The sequence below is a fragment of the Drosophila takahashii genome, chromosome 3R (genome assembly GCF_030179915.1).
Source record: "Drosophila takahashii strain IR98-3 E-12201 chromosome 3R, DtakHiC1v2, whole genome shotgun sequence".
Taxonomy (NCBI): Eukaryota; Metazoa; Arthropoda; class Insecta; order Diptera; family Drosophilidae; genus Drosophila; species Drosophila takahashii.
The window spans coordinates 8,810,164-8,830,454 of NC_091681.1; the positions used below are offsets into that span (position 1 = coordinate 8,810,164).

Here is a 20,291-nt window from a genome sequence, read left to right on the forward strand (position 1 = left end):
GTTAAAATTTAAAAAACTTAATTTAAAATTTGTTATTCCATACGATTTGCAATGATTTTTTGCTCCGCATATACAAAACTTTAGCCCGTGTGTTGAAGATGTGTAGCACTCTGTAATTAGTTTAAAGTTAACCAGCAAATAATGATCATCATGTGAGGCAGTTTATGCAATATTATTTAATTAATTTCCCATGCTTGTAAACAGACCAAATTATGAAGCCAGAAAAACATGTAATTATCCCCGATTTGAGCGCCTCGCTGCACAGCTTCCAAATTGAATTGGTTGGGACTCCGACCTCCAAACTCAAATAAGTAGCTACAACTGGTGGAGTTCAGTTAAACAAAATTTACGCAGCATCAGCATGGGGGATATGAAATCGAAATGAATGAGAAACAACGGGCAACAAAGGCGAAAAAGGAATATCGAAATGAAAAGCGAAAAACGAAAAACGAAGACATCAGCAAACGTTTGCATTGCCTTGCCATTATCGTTAACGCCGCCGCATACAGAATTCGGAATTCAGAATACCCAATACCCAAAGCCCAATGTCCGTTACCCTTTTTGATAATTACGATAATTGAAAGTAAATACGAGTACAATGCATAAGGATACACCATACACCGCCACCGACTGCTGTGCAAATACTACGTGGGCTATTTACACGAGCATCGCGCATACGCCACGTAAACATTTACATACAGATGGGTGGATGGATTGATGGTTGATTGGATACGGAATGGGTTTGGATAGGGCGGGATCAGATAGAGCGGAGCCCCATATGCCTGGGGTCGGGGGTTCTTTATTGTGGAACCACGATTGAGATAAATTGATTTATGGCTGCCAGCAGTTCGCTCATATCTTCGCAGAAATTAATCAGCAAAGGTTAAAATTGACATTCTACGATTGCGAAATTGACGCCGTCATAAAAGTATTATGAGTGCAAGGACGGGACTGCTTTCATGGGATCGTAAAATGGAGCAATCAACTGCAGCTTTATCCCTCTAGATGTTTATAATAATCCGAAATTGCGTTCTTATGCCGCAGATTCATGGCTTTTCCCAATTTGCATAGTAAGAAATATGACATGCGCTCGAGTTCATAATTTTCACAAAATTCCGACTGGCTCTGTCGTTGCTCTGCAAACAATGCCGTGGTTTTCCCTCCGCTTTGGCCATCTAATTGGTTTGTGACCATGCGAAGTTCTTGGCTGGAGTTTCCCAGCAAATTGCACCTTGTGCTCCGGGGAATTGGCACTGGCCACAAGGCCCAGCCTAGAATTGTGCGAGTGCCAGCGACATCTAGATGAAACCCAAATGAGAAGGATGCAAAATGGCAGGACTTCAAGGTGTGGAGGGTAGACTAAAACAGTTGATTGCAGGAAAATGAAGCATCTTTAAATGTCTTCTTTATGGCTTTATCTTGACTACCTCTTAAAGCTGGAATTTAATAACTAAAAGTTTGAATTCACAGGGAAATAATAAAATGAAATTTCTGCTGCACAAAATAAATACTACAATTTTCTTTAATCTTTTTTGCATATCTTAAATATTAAGGCACATATTTATTATTATAAAACCTTGCTTTTGCTGCGTAAATTAAAATGTTAAATTATTTATTGAACTCAAAGCCAAAAATGTCTTTATTACGACTTAGAAACGTTTTCCTAATCCTATCAATCCTAAAATGGCAACTCTATCAACCAATAATTTACTTATACATAGTTTATGCAACACTTTCCCACATCAAATATTTGTATATAAACTCATTACACGATTTTCTGCTTACGTCGCGACACACTCTAACTTTTCGAATAATTTTTAATAAAATCCAAAAAAAAGTGTTGCGGCTTTGGTAATAAATGCCTTCAGGTGCTTAGAGTGTTGTGTGGGTTGTCTGCCGCGTTGTTTTGGTTGTTGTCTGTTGTTGCTTTGTCTCTGCCTTGTTGTTGGGTTGTTTATGACAGAATTCCGCTGCCACAGGGCAAACAAGGAACAGAATGCCACGCACATCGCACACTTGGCGCAGTTTTCAAAAGTTGCTAGCAAAAGTTTTTTCCCTGCATGGGAATTTCGGGGAGGCGAGGGTACATTTTTGGCATGCCTCGTGTATGACATAAAATTTCAAGTTCAATCGTTTGTAACCAAAAACGCAAAATGAGTTTACTTTGAATAAATCATGAGTCAAATGGGTGGAGTACGCCACCTTTAAGCTATGACGAAACTTTTGCGGAAATTTTATTTCAAGCTTAAGGACTAGGGCTTTAAATATTGATGCAGCTTAAGTTTAAGAACATTCCTTTTAGAAATCAAAATGTTATATTAAAAACATTTTTACACATCAAATAACCTTTTAGACTGTTATCCTGTTTCAAATATAGGTATCAATTACACAGAGAAAATTATACAACGTTTTAGGTGCCGTTTTCATATAAAAACGTTTTAAAAATAAAAACGAAAACGTTTTAAAAATGCAAAGTAAAATAAATTTGTATGAAACGTTTTACTTTTTTAAATGTTTCACCTTTTATTTTGCACCTAAAAGTTTTGATAATTTTCTCTGTGTAGATATAAATTATATTTTAGTCTCTTAATATCTTGTATGAGAAGTCCAGTAATTTAATACATCTTGTCTAAGCGTAAATTTAAAGATGGCGAGTTTAAACTTAGACTCATACCTGAGGAAAAAGTGTACGCCAGCTGCTTTGTTTAAATTGAAAATCTGAGCTGTCAATTTGCCCGGCTCACCCCCGTCCTCCGGCCTGTCAGCAGACTGTTTGCAATATAAATACTTGATATAGACAGAGGACAATCGGACAATTGCAGCTGCTCATTATTTTGCATTTCGCCCTTCCCCATCCTGCTCGAAATCTAAATTCGATCTCTCAATCGTGTCGCCAACAGATGCGCCCGTCTGCAGCAGCAGCACCATCACCGTGATTGGGGCCTCCCTGGAGGAGGCCGTGCCCATTCCGTGCCGCGTCAACTCGGATCCGCCCGAAATCGACTTCGAATGGACCTTCTCCACCAGCGGAGAGCACTTCGAGGTGCCCTCGGGCCACTACGCCACCATCCAGGACCCCACCATGACCACCACCAGCGATGTCCGGCGCACCGTCGTCGAGTCCAACGAGACGCACTTCGAGAGCTATGGTGAGTCCATACACTGCAAATTAATATAGATAAAAAGCAAACATAATTGAAAATAAAAATCATTATAAATTGTTCGGTATAACAAAGCCATGCTTAAGCTTGATGTTACATAGCAATTTCAATCTATTATAAAAAAAGATAATCAAGAACAATCTTTTTATGGGTTAATAGAAAAAGGACAGCCAATTCAAAAAATATTTTCAGTATTATTATATTGCACTTTTTTTTTGCCGTGCATTACTTAAAGTCTCAGACTATACAGACCATAGTTTCTGCCATCTCCGGGCGACCTTAGAGCCAGCCTATGGTGCAAATGCAATGAAGAGACATTTGCATGTGCTTGCGCTTGAGCAGGCATTAGAAATTAACATTTCGCAGAGGCCTATGTTCGGCCAGGGGTGGTAAACACCTATATAACTGAACAATAGAGGTGGGCGGCTGTGGGCGGCGGCAGACTTTTATCAATATCATGCACATACTCGCACCGCACGGTCGCAAATTGGATTATCTGCTGCCGTCCCAGTTGGCTTGACTGAGCTGCTCGGGCGAGCAGAACTTATTTCATTTAACTTTGCCGAAAAGGGCAATTTAATAAGCGTCGAAACTGAATTGCAATTTACACCTGTATTCTATATATTCCGTTCTATTCCATTCGCAGTGGAGACCGTCAGCGAACTGATCTACACGCCCAAAGGAGAGCGGGACTACGGAACCTTGGCCTGTTACGGCCGGAATGCCATTGGAAAGCAGTCTGAGCCGTGTGTGTTCCAGGTGGTGCCAGCAGGTGAGTTCAAGTGCCGCCCGTCGATGAATTAAGGCAGAGAGCAGTCACAGGAATTTTTAGGATTTTCTCAAAGATTTAATTACTAAAATTTTAATTTTTATTTAAATCGTCAAAAATTATCTTCGTTTATTTATAGTAAAATTAATTTTTTTTTAACTAATACAACATTTTAAATATCATATCTTTCCATTTGCGAAGCCCTTTGTCGCGAAAGCTAAAAAAAGATCATCGTTTCTTGTAAATCTTTAACGTTGTAAATCAACCCTTTTTTGCAGCAACAATAATTTTCAATTTGTTTTTTAATTATGTTAAAAAAAAGTAAGCACAATATTAATTGGGCTTCTTAGGTTGATTCAATGTACTTTTCAAACGAGACTTATTTCTGCAACTTAATATGTATGCTTTGAATCTTGTTTGCCATTGATTGGTTTCGCTTACTCGATCATTGTAGCCAAGCCGGGGGCACTGCGAAACTGTACACTCCGGCCGTATGTGGTGACCTCCGCCTCGCTGAACTCATCGAATCAGACGACAATGCACGCCAATCAAATGCTGCCCACACAATACGGCAGACACGAGTCGAATTACCCGCACATGGAGTACGTACGTGAGCGCCATAACAGCAGTGGCAGCAACAAAGCAAATGGGAATGCGAATGCGACTGCCCGGAACAATGTGGCCAATAAAAATATGGGGGGCAAAACAAGTGCTGGCCAGGCCAAATCTAATAATAAGCAGCTCAGTCAGCAGCAATTGCAGCGCCTCAAGAAGCGGACATCATTCACACCGTCGCAGACATTGGCAGCTATCGAGCGGCAGCGGCAGAAGAAGCAGCAGCAGCAGCAACATCAGCAGTCACAGCAGCAACACCAAGCCACTGCCGGCAAGTCCGGTGGCGATAGCAAACCTGATGGATCGCCGGCCAAGTCGCCAAAGCAGCGAGTGCGGCGTGCCAGCCAAATCCCGCAGAGACGGCAGCAACATCAGCTGGGTGCAGCATCAATAACCAGCCAGCAGAAGCCGGCAGAATCAAATTTATCAATGTCACATGTAGGCAAAGGCAGCAGCAGCAGCAGCAGCAACATCCACAGCAACGGGAACAGTAACAATGGCAAACTGCCAGCAAAGTATTTTAATAAGCGACAGAAAAACATGCACAAACAGAAGCAGCTAGAGCAACAGCAAGAGCAATACAAACAGCAACAGCAGAAGGAAACAAACGAGCACAACAGCAATATAATCCATCATTATGCAACTTCGAGTTCGAGGAGAAGAAAACGGCTGGCAGCAAATGACATCTTGGCAACTGCGGCGGCAGCAGCCACATCGGCATCATTATCATCCTCCTCGGCATCCACCTCATTGGCAGCCACTGCCACCGTGGCGGTGGAAATCGAGCAGGATGTTGCTTCCGCCAGCAGCAGCAACAACAAGAGGTCTCGCAAATCCCTAACCATCCTTGACAAACAGCAGCAGCTGCAGCAGAAGCAAAAGCAGCCGAAGCAGCAGCAACAGTTGCTGCCGCCGAATGCCCCGCAAATAAGCAACCAGCCGGTAGCAGCAATTAGCGGCAACAATGCCAAGGAAGCAGCAGCAACATCGGCCCAGGTTGCAGTTGCAGCGGGAGCGGGAGTCAAGGACAAGACGTCCTCCAAGGAAGACTCCGCTGACAACAACAACGACGAGGACGAACACGAAAATGAAAATGAAAACGACGACGACGACGATGATGATGATGATGGGGCAGAGATGGATGCTGAAACTGAGACTAATGACGACGAGGAGGACGAGAATGGAGGGGCAGGGGACCATGATGACGATGCAGACCTGGATGAAGACGTTGCCCAGCTGCCCACCGATGCCGATTACTTGGCCGACGGTCCTGTGCCCAGCGACCTGGAGGAGTACGAGACCGTAGAGGAGGTGGATGGGCAGCCGAAACACGTTCACATGTTGTCCCTGGAGGAGCAACTGGATCTGGAGTCGCTGGAGGACAATGTCGAGGAGGAGGAGGCTGGCAATGACGATGACGATGGCGAGGTCGATGATATGTACAATGTTAGCGATGATGACTTTGTGGCCAGCGTGGCTCTCTCCACATCCGACACCACGGCCACAACCACCGGCGTTCAAAGGACAACGGAAGGACCTCACATCCAGGACAAAGCCACCGAGTCCGCCGCTGAATGGCAGCTTCCTCATTTCGACTACTCACGCATGGAGTACAGCTTCAGCAACGGAGTCGTCACCCAGAGTCTGCTGGGCGGATCGGGGGCCGGGAGCGGGAGCGGACACGACGGCTTTGCGGGCGGCGGAACCATAAATTTCGACAACTACGACAACATCATCTACTCCACCATGGAACTAGAGTGCATGCCCGGCTACGACGGCGGCCTGCAGCAGCAGTTCTTCTTGGAAGCCTACGATTCGAAGACCAAGAAACTGAGGCTCAACATGAGCAGCACCTATGTTGACGTGCCGGTGTTCCGGATCGATCTATCAGGTGAGTCTGTTTCTTTATTTATGGCTTTACTCTGGGGGAAAACGTTTAATTGCTGGGAACTTGAACTATTTACGGTTGAGCTGTGATGTAAAATAATAAATCGTTTTCTTCAAATGGAATGTAATGTCCTAGTGGTATTGTTACATATTAGGTAAATTACACTTTTTTTAGAAGCTAAGCCAGTCTTATTTAGGTACCGTTCAAAAAAAGTTCAAAAGGCTTAGATAAGAAAAATTATTTATAAATACGTGAATTAAAATGACTTTTCGAAACTTAATTGAATATTTACTTTTTGTTGAGCTCCAGTTATTTCATAATAAAGAAGAAGTTAACTTTAACTTATTTTCAAATAAAATTTGGACTCGCATTTTTTCTATAATTTTACAAATGTTTTTACAGTTACCCTATTTCTGTGGATTTTAAATGTAAATCAAACAAATGTTTTTGTCCGATTCCTTGAAATTAAAAATCTCCACGTACACCACTTGTTTCAGCAGTCCGTTAAACGGGCCACTCAATTTCTTGGCCTTTAATGGTTCCGGGGAAATCCAATATTTCCGCAGATTCTCACAGCCCCAGAGCCATGTTTTATTACACGATGCTTATGTATTATTATATTTAAATGAGGTTGGCTTAGAAATCACGAGGCCCAGGGTGTTGGCGGTACAATATTTACAGTGCTGTGCGAAAGCCGCAAACTAAAGACTTGACTTTTATGCGGCCAGCAACAAGGAGCAACAAAACAACAGCAGCAGCAACAACAGGGCAAACAGTAAAAACAAAAACAAATCAAAGTAACAAACTGAGCAAAAAGTTGAGCTGGCGAAATTGCGCGTTGCCTTCAAGACAAGGAGAAAATCCTGCGGCTGGGAAGAGGAATAGCTGCAGTGAGCGAAAATAGTAGCAGCATAGTTTTTAAACTTTTTTAAATATTAAATTTATATGGTCTTTTAATGCCATCCATGAGAATTTAATTGCCTCTATATTGGATATAAATTAAATTACAAAATCGAAAAATGAAACTTCCCAAAAAATTGCACACAAAATGTTGTCCTAAAAATTGTTTCCAAAAAAACTAATAACGTATTTAATTAATGAAATTAGTTAGTTTTGAATTTGTGGGTTTATTTTTATAATGGCTTCAAAAAGCTAGAATTACTAGAATAAGCTAAAATAATATTAACGTCTAGCCAGTTAAATTAAAATTATTACATCTATCTGCACATTTCATAATTTTTAAAGAAGATATGAATATAAGTATATGCCTTATGGCCAAACATCATATTTATACCCGTTACTCGTAGAGTAAAAGGGTATATTAGATTCGTGCAAAAGTATGTAACAGCTAGAAGGAAGCGTTTCCGACCCCATAAAGTATATATATTCTTGATCAGGGGCACTAGCCGAGTCGATCTAGCCATGTCCGTCTGTCCGTCTGTCCGTCTGTCCGTCTGTCCGTCTGTCCGTCTGTCTGTCTGTCTGTCTGTCCGTCTGTCCGTCTGTATGAACGCTGAGATCTCAGAAACTACAAAAGCTACAAGGTTGAGATTTCCCACATATATTCTTTGGCTTCCTACGCAGCGCAAGTTTATTTTAGCCGAGCGCCACGCCCCCTCTAACGCCCACTAACGATTTTAAAATGGGTCCTGCGCCCACATCTTTAAAGATTTCCAAAAAGTATAAATGCAATTTTGTTGTGTATACTTATACCTATCGAAATGTAGAAGACATTTTTCAAATCGGACCATTCATTAAAAAGTTATACGCAATCAAAACTTATATATCTATCTCCCTCGCACTCCCTTTATCTAAGTTACGATTATTAATCGGGACACCAACCTGAGTACAGCGTTCGAACTCCCTTTAGCTGAGTGACGGGTATTAGATAGTCGGGACACCAACCCGACTATAGCGTTTTTTTTTTTTTGTGTAGCTAGCCAGCCAGCACTACGCAGATTAATTAGTTGAGGCTGCCAGGACCTCAAACTCCCCCACTTTCTTGTCCCTGAACCATTGCTGGCACATGCTGTTGCCTGTTTTGTTGTAATGAATTTTAGCTAGTCAGCAAAACTTTTATGCCAATGGCGTTTTGAGGTGGGGAATTGGATGAAATAGAATGCTGCCGAGGGGTGCGGGGATGGGATGACTTGGGGGCGTGGTTGGCCACGAGGCAGAAGAAAATTCGAATCGAGCTGTTGAAAAAGCAAGATTTATCATGGGGGTTAAAAGGGAGCCGAAAATTATAATATTACATTTGATTCTGCGGGTATGAGGCGAGTTAATGAGCCACATTTCGGATTATTAAAGTTGGCAACTTGGCAACGGGAGGGATGGCCCGAGATCTGATCCCTGCTCCCCGTGCTGCAGTGGCATCTTTTTCAGCCAGCTCCATAGCATATCATCGATGACTCGGGGTTAAGGGGTTTCGGCGATATTTGCAAAGTCAAACGAAGCGTAAAGTCACGATTAGTTAGACAGGCGTGTTAACGACGCTGATGGGGGATTGGAGGGGGTAGATCAGGGTGCTTGGGGGTGCTTGGGGGCTCCCACCAAGTGTTTTTGTTCCTGCGGCCTGCCAATGTATGCGTATTAGTCCTGCCACGCCCCACCTCTGCCACCACCACCTCGCAAGCCCTTGTGCAGTAGTTGCCATTTTAATGAGCTGCTATCGGTGCAAGGAGAGCACGAGCACAAACAAAACTTTTGATGCGCGCATTAAGAAAAACCAGAAAAACGGAAAAACAGAAAATCGGAAAATCAGAAAACACCGCGTCAGGGCTGGAGGGAGAAAAACACACGCAGCCGGGAACTTTTCATTTTATGCGACCGAAGTTTCGCACCGCGACGTGCTAATTAAATGCCTGTTTGCCTAATGAAGTTTGCACAGAGCACTACAAGTTTTAAATTAATGATCAAAGATGACCTGACCATCATTGCACTAAAACAAACAAATTTATATAAAGCGTTAGACGCTTATGAAAAGGTTATAAAAAATATATAAAAATATTCTATGAAATTCTAAAATGAATTTCAAAAGAAACTATTTGTTATTATTTTTTTAAATATTAATTCAAGATAAGTGTATATAAAATAATATAAATATAATAAAAGTACAAATAATTTAGTTAGTCTCTATGGAATTTAAATAATTTAAAAGGTTGCAATTTATACATTAGTATGTTTTGAATATAGTAAAATCTGAAGAATATATACTATTTTACACATTTTTTTGTTATTTCAAATCGCTTTCGGATCTCATCTGTGAAAGCAACCTAAAAAGCAAACCCTAGACTTTCTTTGGGAACAACCTCTGCTTTTCAGGACAATCTTTCTGAGTTAGCAAAGGAGTTAATCACTTTGGCCTTCAGTTAATCACGGGACTAATTAATTTCCTTTTCCCTGTCCCCACACAGATCTGATGCCCATGGACTACTATCCCGATGCCCATCCTGCTCTGCACCTGGTCGTCTACAGCGTCAATCAGAAAGGCCGCTCGGAGCCGATTGTCCTCGAGAATGTGCCCATCAATGAGGCGGACAAGCGTTCAGGTAGGTGTACAAAAAAATGAGGGGAAAACTACTGCAAAGTTTTCCCAGGCGAGAAGATGGAGTTGGAGTTGGGAGGGGAAACTTTCCCTAGACCAGGACCAGAGCATTCATTGCTTTTTAAGCACCATTTCACCTTTAAAAAGTCATTCAAGTATTTGCATATTCCGCTTAACCGTTTTAGTTTCCTTCTTTCATTCATTTCTTTGTTGTGGTTCTTGTTGCTGCCGCTGTTAGTACAATTGCTCTTTTATTTAACGAGTTTTGTTTACGCTGGGGCGACAGTGCAACTCCACTTCCCCCGGCTCATCCCCCGGAATCCCATCCCTTCACTCCACATCCCTGGCTGGCCAAAGTAGTGACACAAAGATTTCTTATTCATGCTTTGTTATTCAACTTTGACGCTAATTTTCTTTAAAAGTTTTTCCGTTCTTGCGACAATCGAGGTAAAAAGTGTGAAAGTGCTTGTTTTTCGAGAGTGTGTAAGGGGTTGAACAAAGTGGGGAAGAGTACCTGGTAAAATGCAGCAAAACGTTTTTTACACGCAATGTACGCCCAAACAATATTGATAATGTTATCAATTTGGTGTTCACAAAAGTAATTTTTATATATTCTTAGCTTCTTTAAGATAAATTTTTTTAAAATAACCCTTAAAGGATATGAACATATTCTATTCTATTCAAAGAAGTTATTTTTTTAACTTCAATTTGCATTTTGATAAAATCTTATTAAACATCGTATGGGTAAATAAAAATAATATAGAAATTAGTTTAACCAACTCTGGACTTGCCTGCAATGCATTAATACAAATAAGGAGCAATACTTCTGTGTACATCGAATTAAATTATTTATGGTTCAATCTGTGTGTAGTTCGTTAGGGGCAACATTGCCGCATGCCGACCGATTCCTTTTGTCCCAAATATAATTGGGAACCAAACAACATCATAATAATTTAATATCCCTTCGAAAGTAAGCAAAATCAAGTACTGGGCTTGAGCTGCATAAATTTAAGCCTGTTATAATTTATTTTCTGAAAAGTAATTTAAGCAGCTTAACAAAAGTATCAAGAAATTATTCTTCGCCTGTCCAAGACTTCAGTATTGTAGATATACAAATTATCAAAATACCTCGGCGATTCGAAACCGCAAACGATTGCTTCTAATAACCATTTAAATATTTGCATGATTTTCCGGTAAATCCCTAAATTAGTCCAACACTTTTGCAAGGCCGAAATCAATTTGTTTTGAGGAGACATTGACAATTGTATTCCCCATCGTTTTGGCATCACCGATACTACGGGTAAATTGCATTTGTTGTCCCATATTAAATCAGCCGAATACCATAACGAGCGAATTATGCACCAGCATCCAAGTATTTATTGCATCAGCAATTCCAATGGCAACACTACCTGACCAGCATCATTATTAAACGCACCGCACGGAGAGTTATGTATTACTTATGTTCCGAATTCTGTCCGCACTTGGTCAGCCAATAATGTTTATCTGCACAATTGCATATTTGAACGCTTGGGCTGCCAATCGCCATGAACAACAAATCCACTCAATCATCTCCTAATGCGCTTCAGGCACACAGCCCAGCCCATGGAGATGGAGATGGCGATGGCGAAGGGATGGCTTCAGCAGATGGCCGTTGTCCCGAGTGTGGGATAGATTGAATGCTGGCCAACTTATCCGGCGTATTATATCACAGCTCGGTTACGAGACTGAAGGAGCCGATTGGCCCTGTGTGTGGGCGACTTAATTTGGGAACATGCAACGCCCGTACATGCAATCCACCTACTATCCAAGTGTCAATATTTGCACCTTGGTAAATCTAAAAGCTTTTCTGCCAACAGCCGAATAAAATCGGTCAGAGGTGCGGGGGAAAACATGGGCGGCAGAAACATTTTACAATGGCAACACTTGATGGCACATTAATGTAAATATAATCAATTTCATGTTTTAGCCAAAAAAGCGATGGCAACGTAAAACCCCAACAGAGAAAAGAAATATCTTGTTATGCTAAACTGACACACAGAGATTCCCCAGGAGTTACATTATTCCACCAGCATACACCCACATGCACTGCGAGAAATGTTCAAAACATAATATAACAATGTTCAAACATTACCAATTCAAGAAATGATTTATATCTTTTCTTTTTCAAAAATATGATCATTTTTGAGTTTACTCGAAATATACTTTTTATAAGTTTTCTCTTTAAACAAAAGGTATAGGCGTTTATTTTTTTAAATTAATTTAATTTTACGACTTTGATATTTTTAAGATTGAATTATTTATATTTGCAAGAGAGTTTATAAACAAAGGTCTGGACTATATATTATTTTTTGCACAGTGCACACACATCCACTCTGTGGTCGCAAGGTAACAAGGTATCAAAAGCAGGAACGGAAACCGAACAGACACCGGAGCTATAGCTTCTGATACAGCCTCACGTCGAGCTCGGGCCCAAAGCCCAGGCGCACAAAATATAAACGATTACTGTACGACAAGAAAAAATACATTAAACATGTCTTATCTGAATACAATATCCCAAAAGACAACGGTGCAGAAAGTGAAGTAAAATAAAATAAAATTATATGTTACGGCGGATCGAAGAGCGGTGCGGCAGGGAAATGTGACCGCCATTGCAATAGATGACAGCCAGCTCCTTTCTTCGCCACTTTTTGTACTTTTCACTTTTTATACCGCTGTCTGCCTTGTTTCCTTGAAATGGAGCGCCAGACGCAGACAGCGTTTTCTTTATTTATGCTTACTTTGTGTAAACGCATTCCTGCCTTAAAACCCACATGGGCACGTTGGCTTACACTGGTGGAAGAAAGCGGAATTCAGCACTGAAAAAAAAACACTCTCTAGTCTTGACTTGCAAATTAAATTAAACATAAATTAAACAATCTATGGTTATTAAGACTCAGTTCGCAATTGCGTTTTTCAATCCCATCAACATAATTTTTAATAATAGATTTTAGAATTGGGTTTAATAGATTGTCCAATAAAATAAATATTCTTATTAAATATGTGTACTATATTCCTCGCACTTGATTTTGAATTTCCTCTCAGTGCTTTCAGTATTCCCAATACATTTTAACCAATCCACTTTTTCATCATCTCATCGAATCATTTATATCTCAAACGGGAGCATTAAATCGAATTAAGCTTATGAGAAGACGCAGCCGGAAGGAGGATAGCCAGGTCCTGCACTCATCCAAATGAAGCCCATGCAAACAATTGGCTTATGAGTGGCACGCAGGACCTGCTCCTCCTCGTGCTGCTGCTGCTGATGCTCCTTTGCCTGGTGGTTTCCTAGAGGTCCGTATCGGATACGGTTACTGTGGACTGTGGACCGGGGCCACTGAGCCACTGAGCTCCTGGTTCCCACACGAAGTGACTCGCTCGACGGCTCTCGGGTTGGTTGTCTGGCTTATCCGCTTAAGTCGGGGCATGTGCATAGAGTGGGACCCCAGTTGGTTGGCACACCATTCCAGGTGGTTTTATTGGTAAATATTTGCACAAGTGTGAAAATTTCATTACGCCAGTGTGCTTATATTTAAATTAAATTTCTTTTTCTTTCGGCATCTCTTCTTGTGTGCCGTGTCGTCGGTCTCCGTTTCAGTTTCTGTTTCTGTTTCAAGTGCCCTCTTCCTGGTTGCCAAATATACATTTTATTTGGCAAGCGATTGCTCGATTCGGTTTTTATTCCTTTATGCCCTTTGTGTTGGGTTGGCTGATGCGATTGGGGATTTGTCGCCGGCAGTGCGGATGGAGGATAAGAATACGGATACCTACACATACGTATGGATAATTCGAAAATGTTCCCGCTCACATGCAAAGGTGTCCCTGTCTTAGTGCCAATTCCTCACATTCTGCCATAAATGAGATAGTAAATTACGTATCCGCCATGTGGTATCGTATTGCTGAGTACCAAACGGAATGATGAATTTATAATGAATTATTCCCACTCTGGCATGACATTGAATAAAATGAATAAATTTGGCATTTAATTTAATTCACTCGCTCGCCAATCTGCGCATCGATTCATAAATCATTTAAACGCTATATGAGCATACCAAAATTAAATAACACTTTATTTATCTGCTCGGATGAGCGTTAAGAAATGAATAGGGAGCCAGCTTTTCGAATCGTATTTATGTCCGTGTCCAATTTGGAAATTAGTTAAGCGCTCTGGATTCGGGCCATGCAAATAGGTCCCATGATTGATGCCTTGTCCTAAATCAGAGTTCGTTTGCCGGCTGCAATTGCCAGGCATTTAGCCCGATCTAATTAAAATTAAAAATGTTATACGTCAGCTTGTTAGCTGTTCTCCCTTTGCCCCACTTTTCCCATAGTTTTTTGTGGAATTCAAATCAAATACAGCTAGCTGCAAAAGTTTGTAACGGCGTTCATACCACACTTACACTAAACCAAGAAGAAAGAAAATATTCAAGCATTTATTCCATTAAAAAATATTATGATATATTAACGCAGGGACTTTAAAAAGTTTTCTAATAATTCAGTATTATGAATGTATATTATTTACACTTTAATACTACTACAAAATCTAGTTAGACTAGTAAAAATTCATACGGAAATCACTAAACCCTACAATTTATATTCATCAGAAATAATAAATCGGTTAATCTACTATTAAAATACAACGAATTGCACCCGCTACCATTGCCTTAAATAACATGAAAAAAGGATGCCTGAATTGCTTTTAGCTAGGTAAAACTCGATAAACAAACTATACAAATCGGAATACCAAAAACTTTTAACTTTCACATTTTGAATGTGGTGTACGGCTGGATACACAGCTACAAGCATACATTTGTATTTTTTTAAAAGTCATGTGCCAGCAATTACAACCCACATACAAATTGGACATAAGCGATGGCTAGTGGGTGTGTGGGCGGGAGTTTTGGTGTGTGATGTGTATTTTGTACGGATGTGTTCGCTTAGACGCAGCCATGCATAAATGAGCAATTTCGCCAGCGGCGCAGTTTCGTCAACATTTGGCACAGCGGCAGCAGCCAAAGAATATTTATTGATTTGCAACTTTGGCGTTTGGCTGACAACAAGTCCAGGTTTATAAATTAGCAACAGTCTGCACCACCCATGCATTACCTTCCCATTGCTGCCTGTTGGTAGCATGTCGTTGGTTGTTACAGTAACTACTGCATAAAACTGGAACTTTATAAAGATTTATAAAGGGCATGGTCGTGAAAACTAATAGGCTTGTTGCTTAAATATAATTTTCAACTGTTCCTTTTAATTTATTGAATGCTCTTAAGATTATGTTGTCAGATATTTAAAAAAACTTAGTACCTAAAAAATATAATAAATAATTATATTTATTTTATCCTTACACAATTTGCTTCCTAGGTTTATTTCCATTTTTATTTTATTTAATTTTCCCTGTATTTGGGCTGCCTGATTTCGACAGTTCAGATGTTTGCTTATTGAAATTCTGCGTTGCATATCCGCAGGCGCGCACGATTTGTTGAATGTCGAATTGTTGAATACGAAGTATACAAAGGCGGGCGGCGCGTCGCATCGCTTAGGTTGCGTATACGCAGCGTGTGCGGCCTTGTAATGCATATTCAATTACGATTTACCCGAATAGCCCGAAAATCCAGCTGGCAAACGGATTTTAATTGAAATGCTTAGCGCTGACGTTAAAGCCATCGCAAATACAACAAACTAAGCGAGCGAGTGGCTGAAGGACCGCTGCCTGTGGCAGCCACTTGACATGCGACGTGCGTTTTATGGGCACCAAATAGCGGGGGCGGGGAAATACGCGCCGATATGGGTAGATATGGATAGATATCGAGGGGTGTGGCAGGGGCAGAGGCGATGGCATGCCTGCTGGCTCGGCTGAAAAAGAGCTGGGCGAGCAGCAGTCAAGTGGGCAACGCCGCATCCAGTTTATTGGGCCCTCGACGACCAATGGCTATTTATCGAATTCAGTCAAACAAAGAACTGGCATATTGCTTTCATCATCAGAAACCGGGAAAAATAACGTGTATATGTGCTGCTCACGTGTGTTTTATTTTACAAATTGTATTTTAAGTGGCTCATTCTCAATTATATCACTTTTGGACTTAAAGGGATTTATTGCAAATCCGATTTTACTTTAGAAATATGCACTTCGGATATTTAGTATTTCATTTAGTAAAATTTTAATGTAATACAATTTTAGTTAAAAATCATGTTTTAGGTTTCCAGTTTCTCCTTACTTTTATTATTTTTATGAATCGGATTTAAAAACACTAAAATATTTGTTTTAAATCAAGTACAATTGTAAATTTAAAATACTAGCATATCCATAAATAATTCTCCTTAAATAGTAGTTTAATAAGCGAAGTAAAATAATAATGTTATATCAACCAAACAACATTTTACAAATGATGTATTTTGTTTTAATAATTTGTTTTAATCAATTGCTTACATTACTAAAAGCAAATATATCTTAAAAGAGGAGGATAGGGTAGAATTGAAGAGTGGACTTCTTTAAAGAAAAACTTAAATAAAATATAAAAAACATATAAACCTGCAATGGTGATAAAACTGGTTACAAATCGGGTTTATCCATCCGCTTAGAACTTGAAAGCAAGAATGTAGTAAAGACTCAGCTCCTTCAGCAATGTCCTAATCGTATACTCATTTATTCCCTGCTTTTTTAGATGGTCGCATGGGCCTGTCGATTTTGCCCCTGGCTGCCCTCCTAGCCGGCACTTTATTCACCGTGGGCATAGCAGTTCTATCCGTGGTGGTCATCGCAGTTCGCAGACGTCGTGGCCAAGGAGCCCGGAACATGTGCGATGACAAGGACAAGCACCTGGGTGAGTCACTACAACACTCGCATGACCATATGGAGAAGGTTCTTATATCCTTGCAGAGGGTAAAATAATTTCCTCCAACGTCTGCCACCCAAAAAGCTGATCTTATAAATTAAATAATGACTCATAATTTGGAGAATTACGTTTTTTGGTCGAAGTAAAGTACTCTCGAAGTGGTCGAGGTACTGGCCTGCAGGGTATTCGAAGCCCCAGGATATACCCATTTCCAGGCGGTTTGCTAATGTTTTATACTCCTGACAGGCATGGATGTGACGGTGACGGCGCCCCTGGAAACGGGAGCTGGTCATCAGCGCCTCGTGGTGGCCTACACCCTGAAGCAGGGCATCGAGAAGCAGCCGGACATATTGAGCGCCCAGAAGAGCGCTCCAACTGGCGGTGACGCCTCGTCGCCGCTGGGAAATCGGCCGAGTGGTTTATTCGCCGGTGGAGGAGTGGGTGGTGCCGGTGGTGCATCTGGCGCTCCCATGACCGGCAGCACTGGCGGCCACAAAACCACGGATTATGTAAGTGCCAGTGGCCAGGAGAAGGCGTTGCCCCCTGAATGTGCCATTTGTGTAGCCGGTACCACAGGAGTTTGTTGTTCATTGAAAGGGCTTAAGCGCACTTTAAATAAATGGAACATATATTAAAGTAAATAATAATGTCGTAAACATATAATTCTTTAACATATTGAGAAGAGTGGATAGCGATCAGCATTTTTTTAACAATTTATTTTAACCGCTTTATGGTAGTTAGTTTCGTAGTTTAAATATTTGTAAAGACATCGGTTTGCGTTGATTACATTGAAGAACGAATACACAGAAACAAATTCGAAATGAAATAAAGTAGAATTGCCCTATTTCATATCGAATTTGTTTCTGTAATAAAAAAACGATATGATTAATGTAAAATGTATGATTCAAGCATACCAACACACAAAAAAATTTTATTGGTAAAATTTACCTATACTGATAAAAAAAGGTATTCTACTATTAGATTTTATCGATTCAGTTATTTCATACAAATTATAAAAATACTTTTTAAAAAAAACCAAATATTACGCCTTAAATCCAAGTTGGTTAAATCCATTCAAGATTTTGAAAGACAAATTCCTTGTGAGTACCGGTTATGTCAATATTTGGAATCATCCATGTAGTTCGCTAACCCATTGTTTATTGCAGGACGCAAATGCGCCGCACCTGAACAGCCCGCCCTCGCAGTCCAGCACCTTGAAGCTGGAGAGTGACCCGGCGGCGGGAGGGGGCGTGGCCAGTGCCCGGGGCGGAAACGGCCCCCCACTCCTCTACGACGCCATGCCCACGCTGAGTCGCTACGAGCAGCTGGGCCTGAGCATGGCCAGCTACTCAGCCGGAGCAGCGGGAACAGGGGGCAGCAGCAGCACCCTCAGCTCCGCCGGCAGCACGGTGAGCAGTGCAATGGCCGCCAACGGAGGCGCCGGAACAGGTGGCTATGCCGCCCACCTGCACCACACGCTGCCCCACAACATGGCCCCGCAGCGGGGCCACGATCCGCTCAACCTGGCCGACTACCTGACCACCAGCAGCCTCATAGACTACGGCCTCAACAAGCCGCCCGCTGCGCACATGACGCTGCCCAAGGGCATGGGCTTGGGCCTGGGGATGGGGATCGGAGTGGGAGCAGGAGGAATGGGAATGGGTCCTGGAGCGGGACTGGGCATGGGATCCGTGATGGCCGCCGGCACGAGCCTGTCGCCGTCGCAGCTCAACACCATCACGCACAAGTCGGCGGCAGGACGCAACCACATAATCACGGACACACTGCCAGGACCAGAGAGCTGCGTCTAAGGACTGTCATCCTGGCGTCCTGGCATCCTGGCATCCAACCAAAAGACTGGCGCACAGCAGTAGCCCAAAAACACAGCCGAATCAAAGTGACAGCGAACTAACTACTAACTAGTCTTGTGGAGCTGCGGTCAAATTAGTGGTGGGGAGAGTTTCAAAAAAAAGATTATAAAGTCTTTCAGTTTAACTGGTTTGGTTTCATTTACCAATACAGAAGGCCAAGGCTGCAAGTATTTCCAAGTATAAAACTACTATTATAAGTTACAATTTCCAACAATCCGACTTGAATGAGTCCTAAAGGGATAATTATTTTAATACAGTAAATAGTCAAAAATGTCATCGAAAAATTTCAAATCTAAAATGGCCGTTTATTAATTGTTTAACTTTGTGACATAAGCTTTAGATACAAATAGAATCTATAAACCAATTTTAATTTAAAATCAAATCTTTTGTTATGAAGAAATAATTTGAAAAATCTTTAAGGAAGTTTAAAGTAATCAGAATATTATGTGATTTTAAGAACGAATATTTTAAATTATGAAAATAAATTAAATTAATATTATAAAGGGAAGCTTTTGTAAAAAAATTCGTTGTAAAATCTGAATAAAATAATTTTCCCTGATTGAAAAAAGAAGATTTTAACAAGATTTTGTAGTTAAATTTAATAAACTTCTGGCTTCTCTATCTCGATATTATTTAAAATCCAAACCGTTACCACAACTAATTTGAACGCACCTGCATATCGAAAACCTGTTCGGCAACGTCGCTTAGAATAATTACTAGATTTAGAGGAGTAGCTAAAGTACGAATATGTATATGTAATGCGTGTGTCTGTGTCTCCGTTCGTTTGTAAATGTTTAAGCTAAGTGTAACCGTAGTTGTACTTGTATACTATACCTTTGACTGGTGTAATTCGGAGCCTGTTCCCAGCTCCGTGCATCGAGTTCAGTCTTTAATTTAAGGGACAACCCCCAAGGTGAAACTAATCTTCCAAGCCCTGGACTCGCCGAGATGCTGGGGGCAGAGCTCCCTCACTCCCGAACTCGTTGTTAAATCTGTTTGTCCCGGTTAAAATAGGAGAAGGACATATCCCCCAAAAACATATCCCTTCCTGCCCAGCCGAAAAAGCCCGCCGCAACTATTTGAACTGCCGTCGCAGGCCGAGATCAAAGTCGGGCCGACCCGAAAAAAGGAAAAGTTATATTGGACACGTCTTGCGCCATTGCGTGCCCAGTGCTGGTCATTATTTAACTTTTAAACACGCGCCAAAAACAGCAGCAGATTTGAATTTAATGGTCACAGCAGCCGACCCCGCTCCTCCATTATCCTCCGCTGTATCCCAGTCCCGGGTCCCCACTGCCATTAGACATTCGCAGCGGAGGCAGCCAACAAGTGAGCAATAAAGAAAAGTTTAGAAAAATATCCCAATCCCCATCCAGAATCCCCTGCCCCGATGATAAGCTCACGAGCGATTGAATGGGTATAGAGCACAATAAGCGTGGAGGAGAACAAGAACTGGGCACGGATTTGTGCGCACGATAGCGCAAAACGATGACAATAAATGGAAAAGTTTTTAATAAGCTAATAAAATGATTTATGCGGGTCGAGCCGGGATAAAAGACCCGGAGCTA

General features: G+C 41.3%; 1 protein-coding gene across 2 annotated transcripts in view; it reads left to right on the top strand.

Moving 5' to 3' along the window:
• The window catches only part of side-III (sidestep III), a 108,133-nt gene extending 88,865 nt beyond the window's left edge, over positions 1-19,268 (top strand). For both annotated transcript variants that reach the window (XM_044394732.2, XM_070217480.1), the window contains 7 exons: positions 2,901-3,149; positions 3,808-3,933; positions 4,385-6,436; positions 9,850-9,984; positions 16,682-16,840; positions 17,099-17,361; positions 18,019-19,268. In XM_044394732.2, the coding sequence (XP_044250667.1) occupies positions 2,901-3,149; positions 3,808-3,933; positions 4,385-6,436; positions 9,850-9,984; positions 16,682-16,840; positions 17,099-17,361; positions 18,019-18,663 (3,629 nt within the window). In that variant the 3' untranslated portion in view covers positions 18,664-19,268. The remainder of the gene's footprint in view (positions 1-2,900; positions 3,150-3,807; positions 3,934-4,384; positions 6,437-9,849; positions 9,985-16,681; positions 16,841-17,098; positions 17,362-18,018) is intronic.
• Positions 19,269-20,291: the final 1,023 nt, after the last annotated feature.